Below are 17329 nucleotides of genomic sequence, written 5' to 3' on the forward strand. Positions count from 1 at the left end.
AACAGAATACATTATAATAACATTCAGCAGACAAAAGCCAGAAAATTTCTGCCAGAGGCCACCTTTGTTTCTTATACTTGCCCCATATTCCATCTCTTGAAAACTTTAAAAAGAGTGGGGGGCTACAAGGCATAGTTTACATGCCCTGCTATCTACCAAAGGCCTGTTTCAGACTGTTTTGATTTAGACATGCTTCAAATTTGATCTTAATAAGCTCATTGTAAAGTAATCAAGGCTTTTCCCCAAGATTAGTATCTCTTCCTTTATTTCATTCTAGTCACTTTCAGATCATCTACCATGTGCCGGTCATTTATTAGGTGGCATTGGTATATAAAAAATAATTCATCAAGGGGCTTACAGGATACCTGGGCTATTAACCATATGACCAACTCTTGAAACAGAAAACAGAATGAATACTGTGGCAATATTCACCTCTGTCAAGTTATGGCTTCACAGAGAAAAGGGGCAATTGAAGTCAGCCATGAAGGATGAGAAAGATTGAGAAGAAAGGTGTGTAGGGTGAGAGAACCACATCAGAGGAAAAGCAAAGACAGGGAATGGCAATTACATACCAGGAGATGAAACTGGAACAGTGGCTGCCTTGTCAAAAAGCGCAGACTCTTACTCTGTAGGTAGGAAGTCACCAACAACATTGGAGGAGGAGGTGGGAATCCATCCTAGCCCATTTTGGAAAGATTACTCTTACAGCAGGATTGAAGTGGTTATGAAACTACCGCAATAGGCAAAGATACTAGGATATGGGAGCTTGTATTAGGATTGTGACCCAGGAGATCAGAAATGAAAAAGCTAGATCAGCAGAAACATAATCTGGAAAGAGCATTAATAGGAAATTCACAGAGGAAGAAGTGGCCAATAAATATATTTTTAAATGTTTTCCTTTGATTTGTGGCATATGAAAAGAATTACAAATGAAAATAGTCCTGTTTTTGGAAGACTGATGTATGTTTGTGTCCTCAGTATATTGAGAGAGTGGGGAAGTGGGCACCGTTGGGAGTTGCTTATAGGCTGAAAATTAGTACCGCTATTCTAGAATGCTTTGGTTACATGTCGGAAGCTTTACGGAGGTGTTTACCCTTTGGCCCAGCAACTTTATGAAAACAATCATAGACATGTAAATATTTATGTACAGGAAAAATCATTGTTAATATTTACAGTACAGGCTTAGCACCCATAGCTCAAGGGTTAGGGCACTGGCCACATACACCAAAGCAGGCAGGTTTGAACCCAGCCCTCACCACCTGCTAAAAAACAATGACAACTGCAAAAAAAAAAAAAAAAATACATAGCCAGGCATTGTGGTGGACACCTATAGTCTCAGCTACTTAGGAAGCTGAGGCAAGAGAATCACTGAAGCCCAAGAGTTTGAGGTTGCTGTGAACTGTGACGCCATAGCACCCTACCAAGGTGACATAGTGAGACTGTCTCAAAACAAAAAAAATTTACAGTACAGAAAACTTTGAAAACAAATTAAATTTTTAATTGAATTAAATGATAATTAACATGAAATGGATTATAATGCAGCTGATTAAAATTATTTTAGAAGAGTAACCACAGGAAATTTTGTAAATTGTAATTATTAGGTAAAAGAAGAGTTTATTACATAGTATCAACAGTATGATTTGATGTGTTAAGTCAAATAGTCACAAAGAGATGTTTATCAGGCTCTTGAAAAATGCAAGTCTGAAACTCAGTAGAGAGAAAGCAGCTAGAGTTATAATTATGTTGACTTACCTTCAAAATGGTTACATTTAGACGATGGACAGATAAGAGTTATCCTCATTTTTCTTTTTTGGTATATATTTGAGATTTTCTGTGATAAAGGGGTTTTTAAAAAAAACCTCAAAAAAATTGGAAAGAAACTAATCAGCAAGTTAGTTATTATTATTACCCCCCCCCCCCCTTTAGAGCTAAAGGTAGACAAGGTTACCCAGGCCGAGGATCTGAGAGGAAGAACGGCGGACAGGCTCCTTAGGCCTGCGTGTGTGGGGTTGAGTGGGAAGAAGTGTCAGGACAGCAGAGGAGCCCCCGGACTCTGGGGGCTGGGGTCTCGGGAGGGGAGTGAGCCTAGAAGGTGGTGGTGTTATCAGGGCCAGACACAAGTAGGGACCCTTGGATTATGCAGTTATATAATTTTGGGGTGGGGTGGATTGCTGTTTTAGGGTTTTTCTTTCAGTTTTGAAAAGCAGTAGAACCTCCGTAAGTTGCCCACCCAAGGGACTATAACAAACCAGTCAACGTAAGGAACTAGGCCTGCTTTACTGACACATGCATGTGGTGCATGTCCAGTCTGTGAAAATTAGGTCAACTTGAGGAGGTGGTCAGCCATGGAGGTTCCACTGTGTACCCTCCCTACAGAAAAGGACACAAATCATAAATATTGTACAGTGAATTTTCACACACTCAGGTAACAGATACCTGGAATAAGCAGCGGAACGGCACCAGCACTTTCATCCTCTTTCCAGTCCCTCCCATCCTGCAGGTAACCTGACTTCAAACCCCTCAGAGGAGTTCTGCCTGGTTTTTTGGCTTTACATACCTGGACTCATCCCATGTGGACTCCTTTGTGTCTGGCTTCTTTCATTCAACATCGTGTTTATGAACTACATCTCTTGTGAGACGTATAGTTCATTCTGACTGCTATATCTAGCGTATGCCACATCAATTTATTTATCATTCAGTCACTGATGGACATTTGAGTTGTTCAAATAGTGCTGAAATAGGCGGCGCCTATGGCTCAACTGAGTAGGGCGCTGGCCCCATATGCCAGAGGTGGTGGGTTCAAATCCAGCCCCGGCCAAAAACTGCAAAAAAAAAAAAAAAAACAAATAGTGCTGAAATAATCTTGTCTTGTCTTCTGGGGAATTTACATATACCAAAGTTCAATTGTTCAATCACAAAGTATACATATATTCAACTTTATTTTTTTATGTTCTTTCTATCATTTTTTAATTTAATTTTTATTAAATGAAATCTGTATATATTTATGGGGCACAATGTGATGATTTGATCTACAGTGTGGAATGCTTAAATCAAACTGATTAACATAACCATCACCCCACTGATTTTTGTTTTTGTCTGTCTGGTTGTCCCACAGAAACAAATACACACAAAAAAACATCAGTGGGGTTGGTCCCTGACCCCTCCCCCACTGGTGTGTGACTAAGAATAGGGAAGAGGGAAAAAGAAGAAATGAATTCATTATAACTAGGATATGTTATTAAATCACAAATATTACCTGTTTATATGTAGTACCCCTTGGGGGAAATTCATTTCTGGTTTTAAGCCTAAACGGGCCTTTCCCTAGGTGGAAGTAAGTGGAAGGGGATGCGGCAGGGGTGCAGGCCGTGGGCAGCGGGTAGGAGAAAACTAGAACACCTTGAGTGAGATCTGCTAAGTTAAGCTGCAGAAGCTAGAATACACCTTTCCCAACTGACCTATAGAATCCGTAGTGTTCCAGAACCATACAAAAACTTCCTTTTTTCACATGTGATAGATACGTTGCAGATATAAGCAGTCCCTCCTTATTGTGGGGGATATGTTTCAAGACCCAACCACAGATGATCCCAAACCCTGTATTTACTAACTTTTTTCCTATACATGCATACCTATGGGAAAGTTTAATTCATAAATGGGGCTTAATAAGAAATTAGCAATAACTAAAATATAATAATAAAATTGAACAATGATAATAGTTCTCATTCCGAGTACTCAGAATGGCATGCAATTTAATACTTACAAATTGTTTATTTCAGGAATTTTCCATTTAATATTTTAAGGACTATGGTTGACTGTAGGTGACCGAATTCATAGAGAGTAAAACTGCAGATAAGGGGAGACTACTTTATTTTTAAATAATAAGGTACTAATGCATTTCAAGACTTGTCTTCACACCCTTGCTGTGTAAAACATCTAAGTTTTTAGTGTGGTCACTTCCCATTGCCTCTAAGTGATCTAAACGTTTTAACAACACATTCCTGTACTCCTTTGACTTCAAAATGACTAAAGCTTTGGAATCAAAGTCAGCAAAATAGAAATCCGTGTTTTAAAAGTAATTCCAGTTTCACTAGAAAGATTGATCTTTGAGATTTTTTTCAAGCCAAGAAATGTTAGCATGTAATGGATCAAGTGCCAGTGAAATCCCTCCCTGCTCAGCCATGCCCATGTGAACGGCTGCTTTCAGATACAGTTTGAACCATGCATAATCCCTGGAAAACAGAAAAAGGACCTACCAGATGGAAAGCAACTCCAGCTGATGAAGGAGCACATCCTTCTCTAAACTTTTTCCTTCTCTGATCCCTTCTATTTTAAAACACCTTTTCCGACGCACGCCACTCACTGGATCTTGGAGAAGCATACCTTTCAGTCCCCCTCTGCTCACCACTCACTGGATCTTGGGGAAGCATACCTTTCAGTCCCCCTCTGCTCACCACTCACTGGATCTTGGGGAAAGCATACCTTTCAGTCCCCCTCTGCTCACCACTCACTGGATCTTGGGGAAGGCATACCTTTCAGTCCCCCTCTGCTCACCACTCACTGGATCTTGGGGAAGCATACCTTTCAGTCCCCCTCTGCTCACCACTCACTGGATCTTGGGGAAGCATACCTTTCAGTCCCCCTCTGCTCACCACTCACTGGATCTTGGGGAAGCATACCTTTCAGTCCCCCTCTGCTCACCACTCACTGGATCTTGGGGAAGCATACCTTTCAGTCCCCCTCTGCTCACCACTCACTGGATCTTGGGGAAAGCATACCTTTCAGTCCCCCTCTGCTCACCACTCACTGGATCTTGGGGAAGCATACCTTTCAGTCCCCCTCTGCTCACCACTCACTGGATCTTGGGGAAAGCATACCTTTCAGTCCCCCTCTGCTCACCACTCACTGGATCTTGGGGAAAGCATACCTTTCAGTCCCCCTCTGCTCACCACTCACTGGATCTTGGGGAAAGCATACCTTTCAGTCCCCCTCTGCTCACCACTCACTGGATCTTGGGGAAGCATACCTTTCAGTCCCCCTCTGCTCACCACTCACTGGATCTTGGGGAAGCATACCTTTCAGTCCCCCTCTGCTCACCACTCACTGGATCTTGGGGAAGCATACCTTTCAGTCCCCCTCTGCTCACCACTCACTGGATCTTGGGGAAAGCATACCTTTCAGTCCCCCTCTGCTCACCACTCACTGGATCTTGGGGAAGCATACCTTTCAGTCCCCCTCTGCTCACCACTCACTGGATCTTGGGAAAGCATACCTTTCAGTCCCCCTCTGCTCACCATTCACTGGATCTTGGGGAAGCATACCTTTCAGTCCCCCTCTGCTCACCACTCACTGGATCTTGGGGAAGCATACCTTTCAGTCCCCCTCTGCTCACCACTCACTGGATCTTGGGAAAGCATACCTTTCAGTCCCCCTCTGCTCACCACTCACTGGATCTTGGGGAAGCATACCTTTCAGTCCCCCTCTGCTCACCACTCACTGGATCTTGGGGAAGGCATACCTTTCAGTCCCCCTCTGCTCACCACTCACTGGATCTTGGGGAAGGCATACCTTTCAGTCCCCCTCTGCTCACCACTCACTGGATCTTGGGGAAGGCATACCTTTCAGTCCCCCTCTGCTCACCACTCACTGGATCTTGGGGAAGCATACCTTTCACTCCCCCTCTGCTCACCACTCACTGGATCTTGGGGAAGGCATACCTTTCAGTCCCCCTCTGCTCACCACTCACTGGATCTTGGGAAAGCATACCTTTCAGTCCCCCTCTGCTCACCACTCACTGGATCTTGGGGAAGGCATACCTTTCAGTCCCCCTCTGCTCACCACTCACTGGATCTTGGGGAAGCATACCTTTCAGTCCCCCTCTGCTCACCACTCACTGGATCTTGGGGAAGCATACCTTTCAGTCCCCCTCTGCTCACCACTCACTGGATCTTGGGGAAGCATACCTTTCAGTCCCCCTCTGCTCACCACTCACTGGATCTTGGGGAAGCATACCTTTCAGTCCCCCTCTGCTCACCACTCACTGGATCTTGGGAAAGCATACCTTTCAGTCCCCCTCTGCTCACCATTCACTGGATCTTGGGGAAGCATACCTTTCAGTCCCCCTCTGCTCACCACTCACTGGATCTTGGGAAAGCATACCTTTCAGTCCCCCTCTGCTCACCACTCACTGGATCTTGGGGAAGCATACCTTTCAGTCCCCCTCTGCTCACCACTCGCTGGATCTTGGGGAAAGCATACCTTTCAGTCCCCCTCTGCTCACCACTCACTGGATCTTGGCGAAGCATACCTTTCAGTCCCCCTCTGCTCACCACTCACTGGATCTTGGGGAAAGCATACCTTTCAGTCCCCCTCTGCTTTCCCCTTAATCTTATTCCATTGCTTATAGTTATACTTTGTCCCCTCCTGTACTAAATCACTCTTCCCCCTTTTGTTTATACCCTCCTGACATTTGTAGGTAATAACCGCATTCCCTGCCCTCAGTTTTTACTTAGTTCGCGTCTACATATTTTGTTCTTCTAATCCTGCCTCATAAAAAGAGTCTTTCAGCTTCTCAGTCATGCCTGCCATTTTTCTTTGAACTTATTCCTGTTTATACCATTTTTCTGGTAATGAGGTGTCTGAAACGGAATCCAGTACCTTAGGTGTGGCTTCCCTGAAATGCTGTAATGGAATGGGGGTCCTCTGAGGACTAGTGCCCATGCTCCTGGCCAGCCCAGGGGCCTTTGGTCACTCTCACAGGGCTGGGCTTGCTTCTGTCCAGATCTGGTAACTCCTGTGTTCCTGAGCCAAGGTGATAGCCAAGTGCACTTCCTACCCCGGGCCCTAGCTCTTCGCAGTTTTCCATATAAAATGACCATTCTTCCGTCGTCATCTGTTGTCAACTGCCACACTCTTCAAGAAATCTGCCCCCCCTTCTTTTCTGCCCAGACTGAAGGCAATAGTGTTTAACTCTACTTCTGTGTGGGCATATACTGCCAGTGTTTTACATAGAGTGTGTTTTTTTACTGTTGTATGGAGATACAGTTCACATACGGTACAATTTACCCATCTAAAGTGTAGATTTAGTATGTTCTCAGAGTTGTACAGCCATCACCATAATCAATTTTCCAACGTATTTATCATCCCAAAAAGAAGCTCCTGCCCATTAACAGTCACTGCCAGTTACCCTGTCCCACCCCAGCCCCAGGCAACTACTCATCTACTTTCTGGGTTTGCCTAGTCCAGGATTTCATAAGAATAGAATCATATAATAAGTGGTCTTTAGTGACAGGCTCCTCACTCAGCGAACTGTTTTATGTACTTCACATAATGTAGCATGTGTCAGAGTTCCATTCCTTTTTATTGGCCAATCAGTTAATACTTGTGAGTGGATATTTTATATACTTCTATTTGTCCCTTCTTAAGGTTTTAGAATTTCAGAATTATGCCTTTAAAAATATATGCAGCTTTGGATGATATTTGCATCACATTTGTATTACTGCAAAACTGATGCTTGTGCTGTTAAATACTATAGAAGTGTGGAGGGGTAAAATTGAAACTCCCGTCTACTCACATTAATTAACCCTCTTAATAGAATTGTGTTTCTCTTTCCATACATTCATACATATGTTTGTGTGTTTATGTATGTGTGTGTCAGAGAGAGAGAATGTATGTGTGTATGTTTAAATCTTTTTAGGTCCAAATATTACATATAGCTCTCTCAGCCTCTTGTTGGACACAGAAGTCATTAATAAATTTTTGCTCTTACAAATTGCCTTAGTAAACATGATGGAAGGATATATGTAATTACATTTGATTGATGAGACCAAATTGTTCACAACCTACATTTTCACCAGTAGTTGTTTGTGAGCGCCCACTTCCTCAGCCCCTTACCACACTGATTGACAAGTCTTTGAAACTTTTCCCAGTATAATTGGGGAAACAACCTATTTTGTTTAATTTGTATTTTTTGAATTATTAATAAAGTTGAGTATCTTTTATGTACTTATTAGCCATTTGTATTTCTTTTGTGAGTTTTTGTTCTTCTTCTTTTTTTTCTGTTAGGTGTTTTGGTTTTAATACTACTTTATAACATAGTGATATTTGTTATTTGTCTGTTTCTTGTCTTATTTATTATGTTTTCCAAGCCATCACTGGTATTTTATTTTTCCTTTTTTTTTTTTTTTGTTTGTTTTTTGTTCTTTGTTTTTGTTTTTGTTTTTTGAGGCAGAGTCTCTGTTGGTCACCCTTGGTAGAGTGCCATAGTGTCATAGCTCACAGCAGTCTCAAACTCCTGGGCTCAAACAATCCTCTTGCCTCAACCTCCCAAGTAGCTGGGACTACAGGTGCCCGCCACAATGCCCAGCTATTTTTAGAGACAAGGTCTCACTCTTGATCTTGGCTGGTGTCAAATTCCTGTGATCCATCTGCCTGGGCCTCCCAGAGTGCTAGGATGACAGGCGTGAGCCACCATGCCCAGCCCTGAACAATAATTCTTAACTCAGCGCTTTAACAGGATTGCTTCATTTTACCTGAAATCCATCTCTCCTTTCCTTTTCAGCTTCAGAATGAGTTAGAAAACGTTGAACGGGACAATGCAGAACTACAGGAGTTTGCCAATGCCATTCTTCAGCAGATTGCAGATCATTGTCCTGACATCCTAGAGCAAGTGGTCAATGCATTAGAAGAGTCTTCCTGACCCTGCTTCGTGGGGAAGGTCAGCCAGGAGCCAAGAAAGGACAACTAAAAGGAGTCAGCAGATCCTTCTTGGCACCAAACACTACAAGGAATAACCAGAACCTTCTTGGCACCAAACACTACAAACAACATCCCATCTTGCTCACTTAAAGAATTGTGATTCCAGCGGCATTTCTAATCTTCTGTCATCTTCCTCTGCCTTTCTGTTTTGGATGTGGTCTCTACAGTGATTTTCTGGATGTCCAGGGTGGGTAAATGGCTGAGTCTCTCTGAAGAACTGCCATCCAGTCATTAACAGTGGGAACTGTGGAAACTGGTGGCTCTGCCCTACAGGGGGCATGGGCAGAGAGCCCCCTCTCCTCCTGTCCTTTGGCATGAGAACAAAACCCAGAGCCTCCTTGGAATTCAACAAGTTGAGAGAATGCTTCACATGAGCCAGAGAGCTGAGTGTTCCAATATCACAATAGGTGCTTTCTTCTAAAAGGGTTTTAAAAAGTCTCGAAAGGGTATTAGAATGAGAATGGGAAAAAGAGAAAACAGGGACAAAGAAAACCGACTCTTCTCACTGTCTCTTCTGCTTTCTTTCCTCATGTGATGTTTTCATGGGGACCTGTGAACAAGGCTTTGAGACCTCTCATCCCCCACAGTGAGTCTGCACCCAGCCCTGTCTGTCCCATCATTCCTCACTCTGTCTTTCATCTGGTTATCAAGAAGATGGTGTGAAGAGTTACTCCTAGTCTCTCTTGCTGTAGTTAGCCGTTAATGGTTTCCTCCAGGACGCCGCCTGCTTCCCTGCACTCTGGCCCGAGCCCCTATAGCCCAGCAGTTGCTGAAGTTGAAGGTCCATTTGTGCCCTTTCAGCTGTTTTCTTGGCTTACCCTCTCAGAACTTCAGCCTTGTGCATGCCTGCAACCTTCTGGTACAAATGAAGGTTTCTTATCCCACACATAAGCTTTTCTCCACACTTTCATCCAGAGAATATTTATGAAATGCCTACTCTGTACAAGTCACTGTGTTAGGCACCGATTCTTGAAGAAGTCTTTTTTTCTGGTGTGAAAGAGCCATGCATGGTTCAGTCAAAGGAGTGAAAAGCGTATCCTTCCCCTCCCGCATCTTTATAGAAGGTATCTTTTTTCTAGAAAAGTCATAAGTCAGCATTTCTCATCTCTCATTATAATGGAAGTGATAGGTGTCAGGGGCTGAGTCGCCTCTTTGCTTATGGGGCACCACTTGGTGGTTCAGGATTTTTGCTGTATGCTGTGTTACCCTTAAGGGGCTATGAATTTCCACTTGTGGCAAGCCATTTCCTACATATCTACATGTGCCTGGGGGACTCAGCCAGCTCCACTTTACAAATCAGAACTTTGACCCCAAAGCTGCAAAGCCAATTGAAAGTACTGTCACTTTGAAGGGCATTTTTCCCAAGCATGGACAACAGCCATGGTGAATAATCAGGTTCCAAGAACCAGACCACCTAACCTACATCTAGCCCTTTGACCAACTCTGCCACCAGTGGACCACCAGACACATCTTCTGAGGAGAGCTGCTGGGCTAAATGTTTTTGTCTTGCAGTTTCTCCTCCCCCAGTTACTCAGAGAATGTAATACTGCCCGTCAAGTCAATAGCTCTATCAGTGCAAGGTCTTCCCCTCCCCAGCTTTGGATGATCCCATCAATCTATACAGTCAGGTCTCCACTCCCCTGCTGTAAAGCAGCTTCTCTCGTGTGAGAGATCTGATGTGCTCAGCCTATAAACCTCTCAGTGAGACGTGTCCTTACAGCCTGGCTGGCCAGAGGGGGGTCAGGGGCTAGCAGTAAGTGGTGGTCATTTGTGGTTAATTACCTCAATTCTATGTATTTATTGCACTACCCATAAATCGGATAGAAAGTTCCTAGTACTTGAGAGCTGGAGTATTATCCACCATAGTGTAAAGAACCAAAGTATGACAACAGCCTTCACAGGGCTGTAGCAGAGCAGCAAGAGCAGGGGAGGTCATGCTGAAGGAGTGGCCTGGCCCTGGCCGGCATCTGCTGTACGTGGGGAAGATGCCGTAGGTCTTCCAGACCCCACCCACCTGGCCCTGGTCAGCAGACACAGTGTGCCCCTGTGCCCTCACCACTGAATGTGTGACTATCACTGCATTCTCCTTCCTTCTCTCATTTCACCCTTCTCCATCTCCTCCTCTCCAGAAAAACTTACAAACCCTATGACAAGTGCTTCTGAGAAGAGAAGTTCCTGGGACAGACATCTCTGTCTCAGCAGAGAAGCTCCTCGATCCTTCTTGGGCTCTGATCTGGCATCTCAAATGATTCAGGGGCTATTTGGCTAAAGGTTAATGTTAAATCTGTTCTGCATTTGTGTTGCAGGAGCAGAGTCAATGCAGTTTCTAGCATCTTTTAGAGTATCTTATTTAATCTAGATCACAGTAGGACTTGTCATTACATGATCCTTTCCTGGTATTCGTGGTAACTAAGCTGCTATTCAAGGTAGGGAATGTTGAAAACTCACTGCAGGATGCCTGTAATCTTCCTCAAACTCATCCATTCCATTGGCAAATGTAGTTACTCCTTTAGTACCTAAAGGAACACCCTAAATTAAGGTCATAAGGAGGGAAAGAAGAGTGGGTGTAATCCAGCCTGAGGCCCATGACTAAAGAAGTGCACGTTTCTTATCCCAGGGACTCAGTTGAGTTACTGATGAAGTATCAGAATTGAAATTTTCAAGTACTTGGTTACCATTTGAAATGGAAGGATTTTAAATGGGCTTTAACATGTTGAGAAATATGAATGGAAATCCCCAAATTCATCTCAGCTCCACCTTTGTCCTTGCACCTTACAATCAAGATCTAAGTCTGTCTCTCTCTTTCTTACATATGGGCTTTAGAAATACTAGTAAAGCAGACTGGGCCCAAGGAACCACCATTAATGTTGATAATGGCAACGTAAAATGCCATTTTTGGTCAATTTAAGCCTGTTTGTCTTCGGATGAGGAGCTCCTGGGCTCACCCACTCCCCAGAGTGAGGGAGAGAAGAGGAAGGGGGAGTCATCACAGAGTCCTAGTCAGCTGCTGAAGTCATCCCTCCCCGGTCAATGGTCAGGGCTGTGAAGGAAACCAGAGTATATCCCCTCAAAATATAACTTTCTGACTACCCTGGCATTTGGCATTGGGATTTGCTGATAGAGAGTCTTGCTCATCCCGGAGCCAGCCTGCCCCACCTGACCACCTTACTGAAGCAGAGGCCCATCTACTGGCCACTCTTTGGGGCGTGGGGAGGAGGTCTTTGTGGGAAGAACAAACCAAGGACTACATCATGAATAGTGCAACCCTTCTATGGCATTTCCTACGTGCCAGTGGACCCTGTGTCAGCAATACAAGAGACACATCTGCCCCCAACCTCATGTCCACGTGCAGGAGTCCAGAGCCATGGACAGGAGAGCAGACTACAAAGTACCTGCCACCCGCGGAGCCTGCAAGGCCAACCTTCCCATCACTGCCAACCCCCAGGCTTCTCAGGCACAGACTTGAACCATTCAAAGAAATGTTTTAAAGAGAACCTGGAGTTTCCCCCATGTGAACTAAGGGAATATATAGGCAAGAAAAACATTACGTGGAAATTCTTCTGAACAAAATGGCTGTCCTTACTGACTCTTTTTAAGGAAAAACTGTTCCCAAACTTTTTAGTGTCAAAACTGTAACCAGGTGTTTCCTGATTTTTTTCATTGTGTTTGGTGAGTGCTGTGACCTTGTCGTAGGTATTTCTCCACTAACTCTTTGGGGGAGAAGTGGTTTAGAGATTGATTTGGGGGAATGGGTTTTCGTCCCATCCACCTCTTTTGTTTCTCTGCTTGTTGATGTTGTCTGTGTTATTCAGAGAACTGGGGCAGTTACATTGTGTCCATTTTTGAAATTATTAAAATATTAAAAAGTAGTTGTAGAACTGAAAAATTAAAGAGTTGTGTTTTAAAAATGCAAACCAATATCATGTTAATAAAGGAATTCAAGCTATGGGGCAGCCACACTCCTCCCCTCCTCCCAAGCTGGTGGAGGTGGCAGCTGGGCGGGTGGCTTGGGAAACACAGTGACCACACTCCAGATGGGCAACTGCCTGGGGAGAGACCACTGCTGAGTGAAAGGAATGCAGATCGGGGGCTCAGAGACTCCCAGTTGTGCCAGATGTTCCATCTATCCTCAGGCCCTTTAGGTAGCAGTCTCACGGTTTATGACCCTAGAACCACCCTAACCCCCACATCAGTCCCAGCTCAGTGTGCCTAATACTGCGTGGTAACCTGGGCTTGACCCTGAAGCCCACACCTGGCAGGCCACAGGACCTCCCTCCTGCCCACTTGGTGCTATATCATCCAGCAGCCTGTCCAGTATGGGCCCAGCGCTGGCCAGCCTGGAGCCTGCAATCCAGGTGAAATGACTCGCCTTCCCTTCTCTACTCCTTCTGGCTTCAGTCCTTTCATTCTTTCCCTTTCAGCTTTTTAGGTCCTGTCTCTCAGTCCTAGAGATACCACAGTCAGGAAGGAACTTGAACCCTGCTGAAGCCAGAAAATCCACCCCTGGGCCGGAGTGAGCCTTTTGAGTCCAGCCCCCCTTTCCACACTGCACCAGTATTGCATTCACCCTCCATGCGGCTTGGCCTGGCCAGGGCACCACGCCAGCTGTCCAGCCTGCCCACCCCATTGTAGGACCAGCTTGGGAACCTGCCACCCACATCAAAGTGTCCAAGGGCCTGGGGTTTGTTCCCCTGTGTTTCATAAGAGAAATGCCGCGCTCTTAGTGGGGGAGCTGAGGAGTCAGTGCAAGGTCCTGCCTCCCTGCAGCTTGAGTTCCTTTTGGTAATAATAGCAGCCCAAACGGTGATGTCCCTGATGCAGATGCACCTGCTGCCTTCAACTGTATGTGTGTGTTCCTGCTGGAGTCGTGTTACTGACAGGATAATAACATTACAAAGAAATTGTGTTACATTCAACTTGGCCTTGATAATTATTGTAAACACTTTGTTCATTTTTTCTTTTTTATTCACAAACTAAATCCATCGGGAAATTATAAAGTTATTTAAAAATGATGTGCTGTGTCCTTTATGTCTCACCCAGTGGATCCTCCAGGCAGGACAAGGCCAGTGGTCCCCACGATGTCAGCACCAACAGGAAGTGACCCAAAAGCCAGGGCTGCCGGGGTGGGTGGGGTGGGTAGAGGAATCTGTAGCACACTCAGCCCTGGCAGGGCCCAGTGCCTCATTCCAGGCTGGCAGGGTGAGCTCAGAGAGTCCTCCCCTGATCTCTGGATGTGCAGCTCCCCAGTGCCTTTCACAGTCAGCTCCCAGCTTCCTTTTTCCTCCTAAGGCAGAGCCAAGTTCTCCCTTTCAGGTTGCGTCATCTTCCAGACCATAGTGTAAGGACCACCCACTGAGGCATCATGCTGCAAAGGATTTTGTGCAGAACTCAGGGCTAGGCTCCCTCAGGTGAAGTCTGATGCATTAACCGGGGTGTGCAGGCCGTACAAGCCAACTAGGTCGTGTGAACACCAAGAGCAAAGAGAGGTGCAACACCGTGTTTGAAAGTGACGGTCATTTCCAACTTTGGTATTGGTCTTGGGCCTTATGTTCAATAAGAAACTATTTTGGGGACTTTCTTGCTCAACTTCGTTTCTGTGTCTACCCAGAAAGGAATCAGAAACTCTGCATCCTGCGTTCCCTCCCCTCCATGTAGATTCTGTCGCTGGCTGGGCATTGGCCCTTGGGAATCAGCAAGGGCAGAAGAGTCCCACGTCGTCCTTCCTGGTTAGGCTCCAAGTGCCCAGGAGCTGCCCAGGCCCCATCTCCAGCTAGAACAACTGCTGAAGGCTTCTACCAGGCAGAGGGGCACCTGGGGGACGGGACCGATGGACAGGACCAAAGAGGTGAGGTCACTGGTAACTTCGTCACATGAAGCAGAAACAATTTAACTAGCAGGATGTGTATCATACAATATAAAAATCACAAACCACAGGCAGATGCATCCGCAGAAAGCTGTCAGGGTACAGTGTTTCCAGGGTTCTCCCTTCTTACTATTCATTTGTTCACTCTGTGGTCTGCCAACATCCAGTTGCAGACAAGTGGACACAGAGACTATGGGTCTAAGGAAAGTATGTAAGAGAAATTTTTTTTTCAGGATCCATAAACTACATTTAAAGTAATAAATGGGTACACCATACACAAAAGAAGTAGAAGGGGGATATGTAAGAACTTGAAGAAATTAAAATACAGGTTAATTTTATCACTAATCCTAATTAGGAGAGAAGCACAAAATTTGTACAAGTTACACTTTATACTAAAATTTTGATGCCTGTCAGAAGGTAATTTTTAAAAATTGTGCTTAACATCAGAATTTTCCTAAATGGATTGGCAAAGTGTATATACAGCATCTTTTCTGCCACACATATATGCTCCATTAAAGACTGCTTGAACAGGCCAAGTGCAGCACATCTGTAATCCTAGCACTAAGGGAGGCCGAAGCTGGTGGATTGCTTGAGCTCACGAGTTCAAGACCAGCCTGAGCAAGAGCAAGACCCCGTCTCTACTAAAAATAGAAAAAACTAGCCAGACCTTGTGGCAAGTGCCTAGTCCCAGCTACTCTGAAGGCTGAGGCAAGATCTCTTTTTTTTTTTTCTTTCTTTTTAAGAGAAAAAAACCTACCCTACCCACCGTGCCACAGACACCGTCCAAGATCTCTTGAGCCCAAGAGTTTGAGGTTGCTATGAGCTATGACATCATGGTACTCTACCCGGGCTGACAGAGTAAGACATTGTCTCAAAAAAAAGATTGCTGGGGGCAGTGTCTGCGGCTCAAAGGAGTAGGGCACCAGCCCCATATACCGGAGGTGGTGGGTTCAAACCCAGCCCCAGCCAAAAGCTGCAAAAAAAAAAGATTGCTTGCACAGTACAAATACTTTGACCCTATAGCTGAGAAATCCACTATGAATAACTTTACGGTCCTTCAAGAAACATTGTAATATTTGCATTAAGCCCATTTCTCCATTAAAGTCAACCTTATTTTCTTTCTTTATTTTTTAGAAACAGAGTCTCACTTTGTCACCCTCGGTAGAGTGCTGTGGCATCATAGCTCACAGCAACCTCCAGCTCTTGAGCTTAGGCAATTCTCTTGCCTCAGCCTCCCAAGTAGCTGGGACTACAGGCACCTGCCACAACACCCAGCTGTTTTTTTTGTTGCAGTTTGGCCGAGGCTGAGTTTGAACCTGCCACCCTCAGTATATGGGGCCGGCGCCTTACCCACTGAGCCACAGGACCTCCCTCCTGTCAGACCACCCGCCTCATTTTTAGTCTGGCTTACTACTAAGTTCTCTTCAGAATTGTTTATATGTCTTTTGTCTGATCATCTTCAAGTTTCCTGATTTCATTTTTTAAATAATTTACAGTTCCACAAATTACTTTTAATCTCTCCTTAAGCTGTGCAATTTCAAAGTTTGTTTTTATCTTGGCAGCTTCTAGTTTTTCTCTGCTTTTCACTTCAAGTTCTGCAAATTCTATTTCAGGCTCTCTAATATTAGCGGATGAGATGTTGTTAATAATTGTCTCATCATTGCTGCTAAATCTTGAAATACCATTTCATCATAGAACTCTGAAACCACTGTCTTTCTCCCAGTGTTGCACTGATGTCTGACTGAAACAGCTTTAGTAAATGATACAGGGTTACAGGTCTTTCATTAGGGTCAATGAAAAATACTTCGATGATTATTTGGAATTCACTCTATCCCATTTCAGTAATTTCAGATGAAGGTTTAGTAACACCTCTTAAAGAGTTGCCATAGCTTTCATGAAATTTAGACTGGATTTTCTTCACACATGCTGACATACCCTCATTTCTGTGTGGTTTTACACATACTGCCGCTGATGGGTGTGCCTTTCTTCTCTTTTCTTTCCAAAATATTGAGCATCGTTTCCATAAATTATTGGTTTCAGGCCCAAATTCGGCCATTCTCTTGAACGTACTGTCCCACGGAAGAAGCTGCCCCCATCGTAGAAGAACCAGGACTGGGGTTGCTGCCCCCCTCAGAGTCCCCGCTGCCCCCAGAGGGCCCAGGCCAAGGAGGGTTTCTGGCCACGTGGACAGCAGGTCACCGGGGAGCCATTGAGCCACACACACATTGGGCAGGACTGGTGAAGATGACCAAAGGAAAGTGTGTGAGGAAAGCTCTACTCAGAGTTCTATCCATTAACATGGCTTTTCTCTGAATTGGTAAAAGGCCACAATTGTTTGATTTTTTTAGGTGGAATATCTCAAGCTGCCTCAAAAGTGACTAAGAGTTGGGAGGGTCCTGAGGTGAGAGACCCATGAGCTTTCCCGGGTGTCCTGGGAAGAGCCTGGCCTGGCAGCCTGTGGGCGCTTGTGGCCTCTCAGCCTCATCTTCCCCTCTGTGGACCAGGCCGTCTTCCTATGTGCCACAGCCACAAGTCATGATGAAGATAATACAGCCTTGTATTTTCTCTTTTTGAAAGCTCCTTTCAGAGTGTAAAGCATAAATTTGCTTTCGTGTCTGTGATTTGCCTGAAAATAACACAGTTGTGTGTGTTGGGGAGGGCGAGGGGGAATCAGATGCCAGGCTGCGGCAAGGAGCCCTGCACTGTGCTGCTGGG

At 44.9% G+C, this 17329-nt stretch overlaps 1 protein-coding gene and 1 pseudogene across 10 annotated transcripts in view; one reads left to right on the forward strand and one right to left on the reverse strand.

Annotated features, from left to right (window-relative positions):
• ERC1 (ELKS/RAB6-interacting/CAST family member 1) overlaps positions 1–13760 on the forward strand; it is a 663469-nt gene extending 649709 nt beyond the window's left edge. For all 10 annotated transcript variants that reach the window (XM_053557122.1, XM_053557121.1, XM_053557120.1 and 7 more), the window contains one exon: positions 8555–13760. In XM_053557122.1, the coding sequence (XP_053413097.1) occupies positions 8555–8692 (138 nt within the window). In that variant the 3' untranslated portion in view covers positions 8693–13760. The remainder of the gene's footprint in view (positions 1–8554) is intronic.
• A 2288-nt stretch (positions 13761–16048) lies between these two features.
• Positions 16049–17329, reverse strand: part of LOC128561968 (YEATS domain-containing protein 4-like) — a 29091-nt pseudogene continuing 27810 nt past the window's right edge.

Source organism: Nycticebus coucang, chromosome 12, assembly GCF_027406575.1.
Source record: "Nycticebus coucang isolate mNycCou1 chromosome 12, mNycCou1.pri, whole genome shotgun sequence".
Taxonomy (NCBI): Eukaryota; Metazoa; Chordata; class Mammalia; order Primates; family Lorisidae; genus Nycticebus; species Nycticebus coucang.